Source organism: Bacillus rossius, chromosome 5, assembly GCF_032445375.1.
Source record: "Bacillus rossius redtenbacheri isolate Brsri chromosome 5, Brsri_v3, whole genome shotgun sequence".
NCBI lineage: Eukaryota > Metazoa > Arthropoda > Insecta > Phasmatodea > Bacillidae > Bacillus > Bacillus rossius.
Window position 1 is genome coordinate 49,220,221 of NC_086333.1, and position 13,993 is coordinate 49,234,213.

Consider the following 13,993-nt stretch of genomic DNA (forward strand, 5'->3'; position numbering starts at 1 on the left):
AGATTAAAAGATTCAATTCAATTTTAACTTTAAACTACATCCATTTGTATTTTTCTTTGTAGTCATCCTATTAACATTAAATAAATAGCATTCCAATCTGTACTGATTTGAGAAACTCAGTATGAGAAATAAAAATTTAAAGGGTTGGATGTTTTAACACCATAGTGACAACTTTTTTATTTATTGTAAATGATGATGTTTTAAAAACTTGAGATTTGATTTAGATTCCAGGGGTGAATTTGAAGTTTTCTTTTTGATTCAGATTCCAGAAAATTAGGCATAACAAATAACTTAATTGTGGCATGTACCAAGCAAAAAAATTTTCAACAAGAAAAATTATACACTTAGGTGAACAGTTACGGACACACATCATTACAGATCATACGTCCATTTTTTTGGGGTTAAATTCTAACATCAATTGCACCACTACAACAAAAATTTTAATGATCACACAATATGCTATTCTTTTATAACGAAATATCTGCAAATATTGAAGGAAAAAAAAAATACAATGACATTTGAATGCAACACACACACACACACACAGTGGGTGAGGTTGACCCTCAAGAACAGATACATGTATGGCCAACGGGAAAATAGACCATGTAATGGAAAGGTATCAAAAACTCGAAGCCCAACTTTGTTGAAGTAACTGTAGCGAACACAGCCATTACCTGGAGAACACTTTGGAGAAAACAGAAGAGTGGTGCGTGCCTTCCATCCCGGGCAGTCCTGGCAAGCCGTCCTTCTCATCCCCTCCCGTTAAGCCCTCCATCCACGTCAGCGGGTAGGACAGTCGCTTCAGCATCTGCACAGAACGGCACACTTGTACGAGCAGTCAGAAAAGGCCTAGGAAATAGCACATTCAAACTGAACACAAATCAGGCAAAGCCAAACCTATACTTCAGAAATTTTCACACTGCTGTGGTGACTAGGGTTGAGATTTTATGGTAAACTGCGATAAAACTTATCTGTAAACCTAAATGTTAAGTCACAACACCAAAATGCATATCAATACACAACTTAACATCAAACTGCCAGTATATTCTTGAAGTAAAAAAAAAAATTAAGATATAATTTAACTCAAAGCCCTAAAATGTTATTCCTTGACATCCAACATCAAATTTTTGTTTTAATTTAAGTCTGTTTAGACCAAGTGAATTGTAATGACATTTGCTGATCCAACTTAATCTTGTTAACTAACCATTAGCTACCCAGAGTACAAAGGAAGCTTGGGAGAGTGGATATCATCTTAACGTAATGTTTTGCAAATATACTAAATGTACATTAACTTAAATCAACTTTGTGTTGGGAACAACCTCATCTGTAGCTTTAAAATATGCACAGGCACTAAAAAGAAACAATGTAGATTAATTTTTTCCCCCCCTTAAGGTTCGACCTCACGTGTAGAGTTGGTTATTTCATTTTCTTGTCATTACTAGTTTAAGGATTTTTCCATAAATTTATTCCAATAGCTTTCTTGCATTTGTTGTTGGGTACACAAAATTTCTCAACAGATATTTAGTGTACAATATTTTTGAGCTGTGAAAGATCACACAAATGACAATATAAACACTAATGTAAATTTTCATTTTTACTACTATAATATAGTTAGTAAATACCTGTAAAAAAAACATTCAAGATATATTTATAGGAAAAGTTTAATTACTAGCAATAATAATAAATTATAGGAAAGTGTGACCAAGCCTTAAATGAAAACATTATTATATATATTACATAAACCGAGATGAAACAATCATGAATCATTAGTTACTAATTTAAGATATGCCAAACTTTAGCAGTGACAAAGTAATAATCAGTTGAAATAAAATTAGTTTTAATTTCAACCGATGACATTCTTTGAAAGGTCTATTTGAATTGTAAAAATTTGCCAATTAACATGTAGAATAAACTGTAGCTATATATACAGCCTTATTTATTTGGGGGCAATGTTGTCCATTGGCTACTGACATGACTATAGTTTTGGAAGATTTCTCCACACACTTATGTTATCCAATCCATATGATAATTGGTATAAGACATGTCTTTTCAGAACATTCATCTCTTAGAATTAGTTAGTTCAAGTACTCCTTTTAATGAGTGGTTCACCTATATGCAATTATTCTTCAAGTAGAACAAATTAAGTGTCAATAATGAACCAAAACATTACTTTTTAATATTCATATGTGTAAGCCCACAAATGAATTAACACAGTGACATCGTCCGGGGCTGCGTCCTAGCTCAATATGCCACCACCTGCCTAACCACCCTCCTTCCTTCCTCGGCATTTGAACCACCCGCCGACGTCACGGGTGTGTGTGTGCGTGTGAGAGAGCGCCACGGACTACAGGAAAAGGGCGCAGTAGAGTCAAAGCTTCGCTCCCGTGATTATTATTAAGGGTCATGTTTGTTGTTTTCTTTTAAAAAAACCCATTAAGTAAATGTAGCTTTTAATAACAGTATTCCCTTCAATTTTCTTCCACCTAAATATTAGCTGGCCGCTATAACGCAGACTTGCCGAAGGCTATTTGACAATATTATATTTTATATTTAATATTTGATTAACTGAACATTATGTAATTGCAGTGCATGTAGCTTTACTGTTAAATGTGAAGAAACGTTTGTACGTTTTATGTATTTCTTAAATCGGCCACGGCGCGGTCTAGTTGTAATAACGGTACTGTCCGTTTCGGCGCGCAGCGCCACTGTCTTGCTACCACGGCGGCCATTTTTCACCCCGGTCTCTTCTCATTGCTACCCTAGGTAGGACGTTCCCAGCACTCCGGGGACTTCAACTTTGCTTCCGCTGATCTGGTAATTCTTTTGTGTAATTTTAAATCCTAATCGCTTTTGTTCGTCCTCGGAGCCTACCTCGGGGGCCGAGTGTTTAATTAAATATATTAACCCCGTTTGCGGGACTTTGAATAAACGCGAATCTTACATCCCGGCCCCGTGGTGGCCGGCCCTCATCTAAACTGATCGCGCCGCAAGGCTTTTGAACAGCTTTCTTTTGTGAGTAGATGTAACGTGTTGTGCGAGCCCCCTGTTACTACAGGGGCTAATAAACCACAAAAGCTCCAAACTCGTGTTGTTCTTTTAATTGACCACGTGTGTACCCTCATCGGCGGGCGTGTGGGACGCCCTAAGAGTCCACTGCCTAAGCATAGCGTGCCCGACGCTGAGGGCGGGCTGAGGTCAGGCTATTCTATAAGCATGCGCGGGGGAAACGAGTCATGTCCTCACACGGGCGACGTCACGCCCCTAGTTAGGAGTCTCACCGGGTCCACGTGCCTCACCACGTGGTGGCGCCCACTAACATACTACCTTAAAGCCGTCCGAACAACCCCCGGCCGTGACAACATAATTATAAAAGGTTAAATTTATAAAGTGCTCACAAATATCAAAAAAGTAATTGTAATGCTGATATTTTGCAAACTTAAAATAGCAAAGATGATACGGTTAAGATAAAAAATGTGCATAAAAAGTACAGTATTTCTGATATTTCAAAATGCTGATAAGTCTATTCACACAAACCAATAAAATGAAAACTTATGATCAGGCTTCTACAAAGTGTTTTTTTTTCACTCGAATCAAAATCTGAAGTAAATATCGCAATATTCACATATATCAAATATTTTTCTAATGAAATTTTAACATACAATTAAAAAAAAATTTCACACTCTTGTAGAGTCAAAGAAAAATTGATAAAAAAAATTTAAAATAAAAAAAATACCTGGCAATGCATTTCCTTAAACCACTAAATCTTAAGTTTAGAAGTTTTTTTGTTGATGTGGTTACATACATAGAATAAAATAATAATACTTTAAAATCATAATAATTGATTATTTGCCGAATATTAAAAAAAAGTGTGAATAATTTTGCAGTACAAATCCAAATTTCTCAATAAATCATCTTAGCCTCATACGTTACATTTTTTTTAATCATCCGATGTCTGGTGTGGTTTGTTAAATGTTGTCTTGTCTGTTGTGTTTGTGATGACAGAATTAAAAATTACAGGAGAAAGAAATATTTTCTCAATAAACATACAAAATTTATATTTCAACAGCATGGGGGAAAGTGTGTTGGTTCATAGTATGTATCGTAAATTACAAAAATATTTTCGTTTGCTGACTTTTCTAGAGTACATGGAATTCCCTGACTTTTCCAGGTTTTCCCGTACTGTAGCAACCATGTGAAACTAACATGGCATCCTTCTGTGCGTATTTTCCTCCTTTAAATTTGGGGGGGGGGGGGGGGGGGGAAAGAAAAAAATTCCTAACATATAAATTATGCTTAAGTATCAAGGAAAGTAAAGTGTAACTTAAGTACTAGTAGAGAAGTTGAATCAAAGCTCCACAAATAAATCCTCCCTAGAAACCCACAGTTGGTTTAAAAGCACTACAGATAACTATAAAAAAAAAAAGTTCACCTGTGAAGAAAAAAATTGAATTAATTAAAACTGCAAGATACAAATTTTATCTATGATTTCTGCCACTACTTAAAGCAATTTTTTCTGAAACTCACCTTATTTCTGCGTGTCTCGTGTTTTTCTAAACCTTCTTCTCCACCACTATCTTTATCAGCTACAGAACCTTCGCCCTCCTGGTTGGAATCCAGGCTGAATGAAACTGAAGATGTCTTCTTTCTAGATCCGTCACTTGTAAGTGAAGAGTCTGTGGATTCTTGAGCTATTATCGTACTGAGTTCGGCTGTCGTGAGCGGAGGAACAAAGTCGAAACCTGCACCGTTGATTATGTCGGCGTCGGAAAAGACCTTCTTTGTGACTGGAACGATGCTACTAAGGTCGAGTTCGTCCGCATCTCCCGTCGAAGTTGTAGCCTGGGACCCAACATTTTCAGACACTCCAGCTTCGTGTATGTCTATCCCAGAGTCGTGGCAACTCAGCTTCACCAGAGAACCGCTTTCCGTCTCGTCTCCAGAGCCATCCGCAGCATCTTTCTTGCATTCCTCTGTCAGAATGTTCTCCGTCTCTTTATCTAGCGAACGATCAACACTAGGTATCGACCAGTGATGATCGATGCATGACTTGCGCCTCTCCGCATCGATTCTGATCACCTCCTCCAGATCTTCGCTTTTTTCAGAGTCGGTCTTCGAAACGCCATCGACGTCAGTTTTCTGGTAGTTCGAGGAACACGACTCGAAAGACACTTGTCTACTGTCTTTCTGCTCTGAAGTGGAAGCCTCGCTGTCCGACTGCACCAGGTTTGTGGGGGTGACAAGATCGCGGTCAAAGGCCTTGGGAAACGCATCACCATCTCTCCTGTCCCTACCAGTGCACGAACACACACTTTCGTTGTCTTCTGTTTCGTTGTCGAACTCCGGCGAAGATCGAGCTGGAGCCAGTTCTGGAAAAGTTTCGTCTTTGACTAGAAGAGAATCTTTGCCCGGTGAATTTGGGGCGTTTGCTGCCGTTGGGCAAGTGGAGTCCAGCAATGTGTCTGTAGAATCTGACATAGCGTTCAGACTGTCCTTAGCATGGTAAATTTCTGGTTTAGGGGCATCTGGCCTGAAAATAAAGAATTTGAAAGTAATACTTTGACAGGCTAAATGTTAAGCAGGTAACACTTTATAAGATATTTATTCATAACATACACAATTAAAATGAAAAAAAAAAATTAAATATGATACACAAAACTTATGTGATTATATATAAATATATATGTATATGTGTGTGTGTGTGTGTGTGTGTGTGTGTGTGTGTGTGTGTGTGTGTGTGTGTGTGTGTGTGTGTGTGTGTGTGTGTGTGTGTGTGTGTGTGTGTGTGTGTGTGTGTGTGTGAGCCATGGCATGGGTTTCACGAAAATAATTATGCCATGTTTTGTACATGATTATGATGATTTGGTGTATAAGCCTTTTAAATTTATTTTTACCTGTTTTGTTTACTTCTGTAATTTTGTTTTTATTTACTATCACATATTTTGACAGTACTGTTTGTTGTATTTCTTTGATTAGTAAATGCGTGCATACAGGAATTGTTTAAGAATCATGTTAATGAAATCATTTTAATCAGTTATGGATGGGTTAGAGAGACTGACACCGTTTTCGAGCATTGGAAAAACGATCATGTGACGAGTCTTGTTGTCAATGTTGCAAGGCATCATGGTCTGTTTTCACAGCCAAAAAGTGTTATCATTGGTGTTATTTGTAAGCTGCTCTGTGACTGGTTGCTGATGGCATCTCGAGTGCCGTTTTATCCCTATGGGCAAGAAGGTGGAATTACAGGTCGCCATGTCAGTTGTTACTTAGGCCTCTGTGAGAGTGGTTTCGTTGAGTGGTGGCTCACCAATTAATATACTAATGTAGCAAAGAGAAGAATTACATGTCTGTGGTCCAGTATGCGCCTTTTTTTAACCTTATTTTGGACAGTCAATTATAATTTTATGACCAAAGCTGGCAGCATAGGCCTAGAGTGGAGTCTTGAGTAAATTGGTGTCCATGCCAAGCACACAATGATCTCTCCGCCATTTGTCAAGTACATTGAAAGTGCCGGAAGTATTTTGTCAACAAACCTTCAGTTTAAATTATCCATAAGAGATGAACCAAATTGTTTGAAAAGATTTTTTTTTGTGCTGAGAGTTATTTGTCCTATGTAAATGTTACCACGTCATAAAATGGCGGCCATGTTGAGTGTTCGAGAAAGGAAAAAAAAATCTACAAATTTTATTTATGAATTCTTTTTTAAAGTAAAAATTATTCAGACAGCAAGAAAAAATTTAACGGTACAGATGGAGAAAATGGAAACAAAAATGGCATTATGTATTTTGGTGGGATGTATTTTGCTGCTTTTCTTTAGTAGTCATTAAATTAGATAAAATTAGTTTAAACTTAATACAAAAACCACCTAAAAATAAAAATTTTCCACTGGTAAACAGACCAACATATATTTCTTAAAATGGATACCTAGGTATTACTTTTACCATTTTGTCTACAATTAAAGTAATTACAGACTGACCCATGTATTAAGCCTTGTCGCTCAAGTCATGCCATTCCCATGGTGTTTCGCTTGATAAATCTGTGCATTAACCATACTGAGGCTTGTCATCTATGGAACCAATAACCGGGCATTTACCGATATTCCATGGTAAGGGCCAAGCCTCCCAGAACTACCTTGCAGTGATGCGCCTTTGCATTCCCGGTATAACCGATTACAGACCTGGCTCGCAATGCCACATGCCATTGGAACAAAGCTTTACAAATAAAGGATCTTGGAGATAGATTCTGGTATAGCATGTTATGAACTTTCCCTGCATTTACATGTAGTAGTATTGAGGCATTTACATGGGAGTAGTATTGAGGAACACAAGAAAAAACTGTGATGGATGGACTAGGCTTTGATCCTGGGTCCTCAAAATGAGAGACTAAAGTGCCACCTCGATAGGTAATTAATGAGACAAAAAAACAAAACCCTTGGAACTTCCTAAAATTAAATAATATGCAAACATTCACTTAATTTTTTAAATTATTTTGCTGTAAAAAGACAAAATCTACACTACAAGAAAGCCAACTTAATTCAAATTTCAATAAAAGTTAATGCTGCAATTTCAAAAACATGTACTTACTTTGGTAGTTCCACCGAGTTCCCGACCCTCATGTGGGCAATGTCGTTATAAATGGCAGCATTGACGACAAACTCCATGGGCACCACCACGCCGTACGACTCTGGGCCATGCTCGATGACCAGCGGATCGGACACGTTCGGGTCGAACATGACCGCATTGGTCGTGACCAGGAGAACACCTCCCACCACGCCCTGGGCACATAGACCACAGGAGGTTTACTCCAATTCAGATTATCAGCTGTTTTCTCTCTGTAATCATTTAGCATGCGTGTCCTACAAATACTATTAAATGGTGCTACAATAAATAATCCAGGCAGGTTATCCTAAATCAAGCTTCAGGTTTAGAACATGTGCGACACTGATTTTCAGGAACTGATTTAAAAGATGTAATTTTCAGAAACTAATTGAAAAGATGGTTCTTCATGTAAAAGTGTTGTGTTACACTTTATTAGCCACACAAATTTTTAAAATAAATTCAAAATAATTTTTCACAAGAGGTGAAAACAACATAAATCAAGGAATTACTACAGACCAAAATTCCCTAGTGCAACTTATAATGCTTCTATTGATTTAGATTAAGTTATGCTTAGTTTTATACTGTATTATCTAAATAAAAATTTCACTTAATGCTTTATCACAGTGCCCAACATCACTTGCCTCCCCCCAGTTTACATAGACAAAATGCAAAATTAGGGTGTAAGACAGAATGCACCCCAGGGATTTTAAGAAAGTTGCCATTTTGGTTTATAGTAAAGAAAAATATATTTTATACAAAAAAGCATGCAGTTTGAAACATTAAGAAATAAAAAATGAATTTTAGTCATGATGCAAACTAATTATCTGTGGCGGGGAAAAAATCTCAAGAGAAATATTATTCTTATCTTTTTGTCGGTATCATTCAATTACAACTTATTTGAGGGCCCCGCCTATCTGGGCATTCATACGGTGTGCAGAGCTTCAGAAAAAAACCATGCGATTTGAAAACTGCTTAAGTTATCCAAGTGGGGTTTGTTTACCAAAAGCATTTATTTAAGTAGTTTCCATATTTTGTTTTAAAACTGTATTTTTAAAAGAGTTAAAAAGGCTAAAATGCATGTTTTCAGAATAATGTTTAGGCGTGAAACCTCCGGTACTGATTTTTGAAAGGACACAAGGGACTTTCATTCCACTTTTAACTTCATTTCTTACCCTTTAACGTTATAGTCGGTGCTGAAATCACATAGTTACCCTATGCAGCTGAGAGCCTTGCGCTTAGAGACGAAACCTGTGCTAGAAGCACCAGCGAACGTCACACATATCACCCCGCCTCGGTAACACCAAAATAACTATGGATATAAGATGGACATCTATCTATCTTCAAACCTACAACTTGTTCACCTGCCCATCCGTAATGTGGTGCACGTTTATCTTGAGAAACCCTTCGAAGTGCTTCCGCTCATGGTCGTCGCCGTCCACGGAGGACGCTGTGGAGTTCTTGGAGGAGCAAGAGACCCGCACTCGCTCTATGTGCCCGGGGAACGGCTTGGGGGAGACCGGCCTCAGGCTGTCGAGAATGTCTGCAACGAGAGCACAGGCCACGCTCGGCATGCGACACACTGCCGGAACACAATGCCAAAAACATGCTAAAAAAATAACAACGGCCTTCACGCGATACAACTCTTAAGCATAAAATTACAGCCGATCTGGCATCAGCAAACATTACCTAAATTACTGAATATATATTGTACCTTGGAGGCACAAGACACTATGTACATTTAAGGACAAACTGCACTTTTAACAATAAACTTAACCACCATTTGACGTTCTTTCTAGTGGCATACAATACTAATATCTACAGTATGTCAAAAATTCACATTTTTTTGGTAGGAAATAGTTTGGGTAAAAAGTAAGGAACTATTTAAAATTATTTCAACTGCTCTCATGAAAAATATGGTTTGTGAGACGTAGTGTATTATGCCTCCAAGGTACAAATATATGTAGTATTTGGGCTTTTACATTGTATAATAAGTTTAAACCTAAAGCTATAGTGTAGTTAATAATAAATAAACAAATTAAAGAGAAATCTATAAAACTGTTCAAATGTTATCACTATGTATATATATACTATATATAAGATTACCAAAGAAAATTAAACATTATGCACAGGAACGCACGCAAAATTTCATTTCAGGAGAAATGGGGAGAGGGTGGGGATAGAAACACTATCTGCTGAGAACCACTTTATCCACTGTTTGCTTTTAAATTCTTTCCCCTGATTATGCAGTTTAGATGTGAAAGTTTGGAAAAATTCTAATAGGACAGCCAAAACATGAACCAAGTTTTCAGTTAGTATAAATAAAATAATTACTGTTAATAACTTAAATTAGCTGATGATCAAAATATAAATTTTTAATAACAAAATACAGTTTTTATATATACAAGGTGAAAATTATCTGGTTTCTATTTTTGCTGATCACAAAGATTATTATTAAGTATAAAGTACAAACCACTATATCCCACCTTTAGGATCCTGCGGTATGTTTTAGCAACATAAGGACCAGAAACTGTTCAGCTATTCACAAAAATATAAATGTATGACTAAATGTGAAATAACATCACAATTATAAAGTTATTAAGGCTCTTACACATCTGGCCACACAAACGATGTAGAGAACTTCAGAAGAAACCTCACAATTTGAAAACTTCTCAAGATATTTTGTCTGGTTATGAATTTAATTGAATACGTAGAGGACGGGCAAGTAGTTCAATTTCCGTATTTTGTTTTTAAATTGTATTTTTAAAATAGTGAAGATGGCTAAAACGTGTGTATATAGAATGCATTTTAGACATGAATAATGAAAAGCAATTGAGTGATTTGCAATACACCTTTATATTCATTTCTCCAACATATAATGTTAGGCTACCGCTCAAATTTTATAGTTGCCCAAGCAAGATGAGAAGACTGCCGTTGTGCTTAAAGGTGATAACAGCACTATAAACACCAGCAAGCATCGCATTTATCATCCTGCCTCACTAACACAAATATACACCCCTGACTAGGCAGGCCCCTTAAAAGAAAGTTATTATTTCATTCGTATATTCGAGATTAGTCAAGACTTTTTTTGGCAGATACTTCAGCTGAGATTTAGACTTTCACAGCTGAAAAATCTTATAAATTTACCAATATAATTATTAATACATTATCAGCTAATATAGTGCCACATGAATTTTTTCTTATTACATCACAATATGTAAAACTTAATTGCAGCCCAATCACTGAAGCATCACTTACATTGGGTTGGCTAACTAGTTACTCGTATGCGAAAAACTAGAACACATGTAAGTGCAACATCACTAGTTTAGCTAGTGTGGGTTGAACATGGTGAAAAACTTTTATACTCATTCAATACAGTTTTCCCGTTGGGTTGAGTACATATATATTTGCATATCACAATTTTTATTATTATAGTTTAAATGGATATCAAACAATTACATTAGCTTTTAAATAATTCAGTATCATATTGCAATTGTTCAACACAACTTGGTATGACCCACAACCCAGCAAAGACAAGGGAGTAGCAAGTATAGTGGAGCACCCTTCAACTTTACACGCTGTACCTAAGCAGGTAGCTGGTGTCATTGCTCAACATAAAACAATGCTCAACTCAATGCCAAATCTAATATACAACCAGGACTGTGACCACTTTCACCTTACAAGGGCCCTTAACTTGCTTTTGCTGTCCGAATTCACACAAAGCGAACAGATGCACCTTAGAATGTTCCCTTTGGCCAAGTGGAGGTGCCACGTCCCCTTATCTATATAATAAAACATTATTCTCACTAATGTCTACTACTGAAACAACAACATTCAACATGGCTGAGTATAAACCAAGTACAAAAATACACCTCGGTTCATTATCATATATTCGGGGAGGGAAAGCCGGGTGAAGGACAAAGCCTCTCGACAAAGGGAGTAGGGGAGGTAGGGGAGAGTTGAGACACTTTTTATATATATATTTTTTATGTGCTCAATAAAAGCCAAATATTTCATATCTTCATGTCTGCCTAATCCAATAATAACGTAATTATGTTTGCGTGAGTGCCTGTAAATTATAATATTACACAGTGTTGCATAGTGTATCAAATCTCCCCATGCTAGGGAGAGATGATACGTATGTTAGGGAGAGCTGATACACTTGTTAAGTATGTTTATTTATAATGGTTTCAAAGATTTGGTTTTGCACAGAAGCATAAACAAAGTATGCTAAATAAAAATAAATGTTTTAATAAATGAAGATTTACCAAATTAAATGGTAGGAAACTAAATAGTTTGAAATAATACCCATAAATACATTTAACTAAACTAAACAAAACAGAATCAAAAGTTTCACAACACTTTACTACTACACATTTAAAATTTTTTCACAAAATAGGCCTATATTACATTTTTTTCTACAGATCATGAAAATTACCTATAATTTTGAACACGAAAAAAAAAAAATATAGTCTCATAAAAAAAACCTCTTTAACAGCATTACCTCATGTTATAACCATGAAAACCTTCTCTGAAACTGAATCCTTCAATCCTGTCATTTCGTAGAGTAAATGTGGGTTCACTAAGAACTTTCACTATTTGGTTTTCATCTATCACAGTAATGTCTTCTTTTTCTGGCCACTTAAACTTTGAATTGGAAACATACCTGTCAAATTTTATTTTACACACACTGTCATCAAAGAGATTTTCAATTAATCCCACAAAATAAACAATTGTTTTCTTAGTTGTGAATGACACAAGAACCGAACATGATTATTTTCCTCAAAATAGAATTCCATAATTTTAAAAGCATTTTATAACGTTTTATGTGTGCTATGTTAATTCTTTTTTAGGCATACGCTTTGCTTCACTTTCACTCGATTCAGAGCTGCTGATGTTTTCATTCTTAGATTCTGTCTCGTATTCTTCACTGTCAGAAGAACTAATAGTTGCAAACTGTTGAGGATAACGGTTTTTTTGTTTTTATTTGTTTTATTTTTAGGAAATAGAGCCTTTTTTGTGGACTTTTGTTTTTCAGCATATTCCTCTTCTAATTGATTTTTCACTGGCGTGTCTGTCAGCACTGTTGACTTGGCTCTCTTTCTTGGTTTCCTAGTGGTGTTATGGACATTGTCCTTAGCTTTAGCTTTAGGTAAGGGCCTAATATCTGAAGGTGACACCATGTTGTTGCAACCGTTATTTGTGTTGGAACTGGATGATGCCTCTTCGTGACTCACAATAGCATCTTGAGGTTCTGCAGCATTTTTTAGCAGGCAGTCTGTAACCAATGATGGCATAAAATCATTATCAGTAAAACAATCTCTGTTGAAGGGCCAAATTCCAGCCTTTTTGAAACCGGCTAGGATGTTTGCAGGAGTAAATGATTTTGGGAATGCTTGTCCAATCACTTCTCCTAGATCATAGATTGTCCTGGAGTTCTCCTTTTTTCTTTTGTAGAAAAATGGCATCTAAAAAAGAACAAACATATTAAGGTTAAAATAGTCTTAACACCAAATGTAGGTACAATCCAAACAGAGTCCTAATAAATGTGACAGAATATGGCAATATTTTTTAACTTCATTTCTAATCCATAGTTTAAAGGCTTACAGCAGTTAAATAAAATAATATTGTTACGATCGCGCTTGGCTGCAGTGCTTGGCGTCGCCGCGCTCGTTCGGCCTGTCTGCGCCCCCTTCCACCCGCATCCTCTCCCTGGTATCTCGTGTCATCCTATCACGCGACATCCTGACCGTCGCAGCGCGCACCTGCCTCAGATCGAGTTACTTAAAGAGGCCGCACTGCGGAATAAAAGGACTCAGACATGTTTATCTGCGCGTTTTGTGGGAACCCGATGCTTGTTGCGTTTATCGGCGTTCTTTGAGCAGCCGCCGCGTCCTTCGCCAGGACTCACGACGCGTTTCTGGACATTTCGACGGCGAAGGTCGCGCGATATCTCGAAGACATACCCGATTGTTCTGGACGGGAACCCAAGGGCTATTTATGGAGGTAGGCCCGAGGACGTGAGGAGAGAGAGTGAGAGTTCAGTGGGGAGTTCTCCCGCGGCGGAGATCCGGGCGATAGTGCCGCGGGTGCGGCAGAGTGGCGAAGTCCCTGGACGAAGGTTCCAGGGCAGGGAGTGAGTGAGTTCAGTGGAGTCGGGAGGTTCCGGGCGATAGAGTCGCGGGCGCGGCGGAGTCCCGGGCGAAGTTGCGAGTGAGTCGTCGTGTGGGATCTCGGCGAAGGGTGTGACGGCGGCGGAGTGTGGCGACGGAGCACCGCGGCGGAGACCCACGAGGGGTGCTGCGGCGAGAGTTGCGCCGGAAGTGCGGTCCAGCGAGGTGTGTGAAACGAGTGACTAGGGAATTGACCTTTTTTGCATGTAATCAATTATCTGCCAATTT

The 13,993-nt window shown here is 37.6% G+C and overlaps 1 protein-coding gene across 7 annotated transcripts in view; it reads right to left on the bottom strand.

Annotated features, from left to right (window-relative positions):
• LOC134531781 (nuclear receptor coactivator 7) overlaps positions 1 to 13,993 on the bottom strand; it is a 667,626-nt gene that overhangs the window by 161,694 nt on the left and 491,939 nt on the right. For all 7 annotated transcript variants that reach the window (XM_063367692.1, XM_063367693.1, XM_063367694.1 and 4 more), the window contains 4 exons: positions 8,957 to 9,135; positions 7,581 to 7,771; positions 4,525 to 5,527; positions 675 to 808 (listed from right to left, as the gene is read on the bottom strand). In XM_063367692.1, the coding sequence (XP_063223762.1) occupies positions 675 to 808; positions 4,525 to 5,527; positions 7,581 to 7,771; positions 8,957 to 9,135 (1,507 nt within the window). The remainder of the gene's footprint in view (positions 1 to 674; positions 809 to 4,524; positions 5,528 to 7,580; positions 7,772 to 8,956; positions 9,136 to 13,993) is intronic.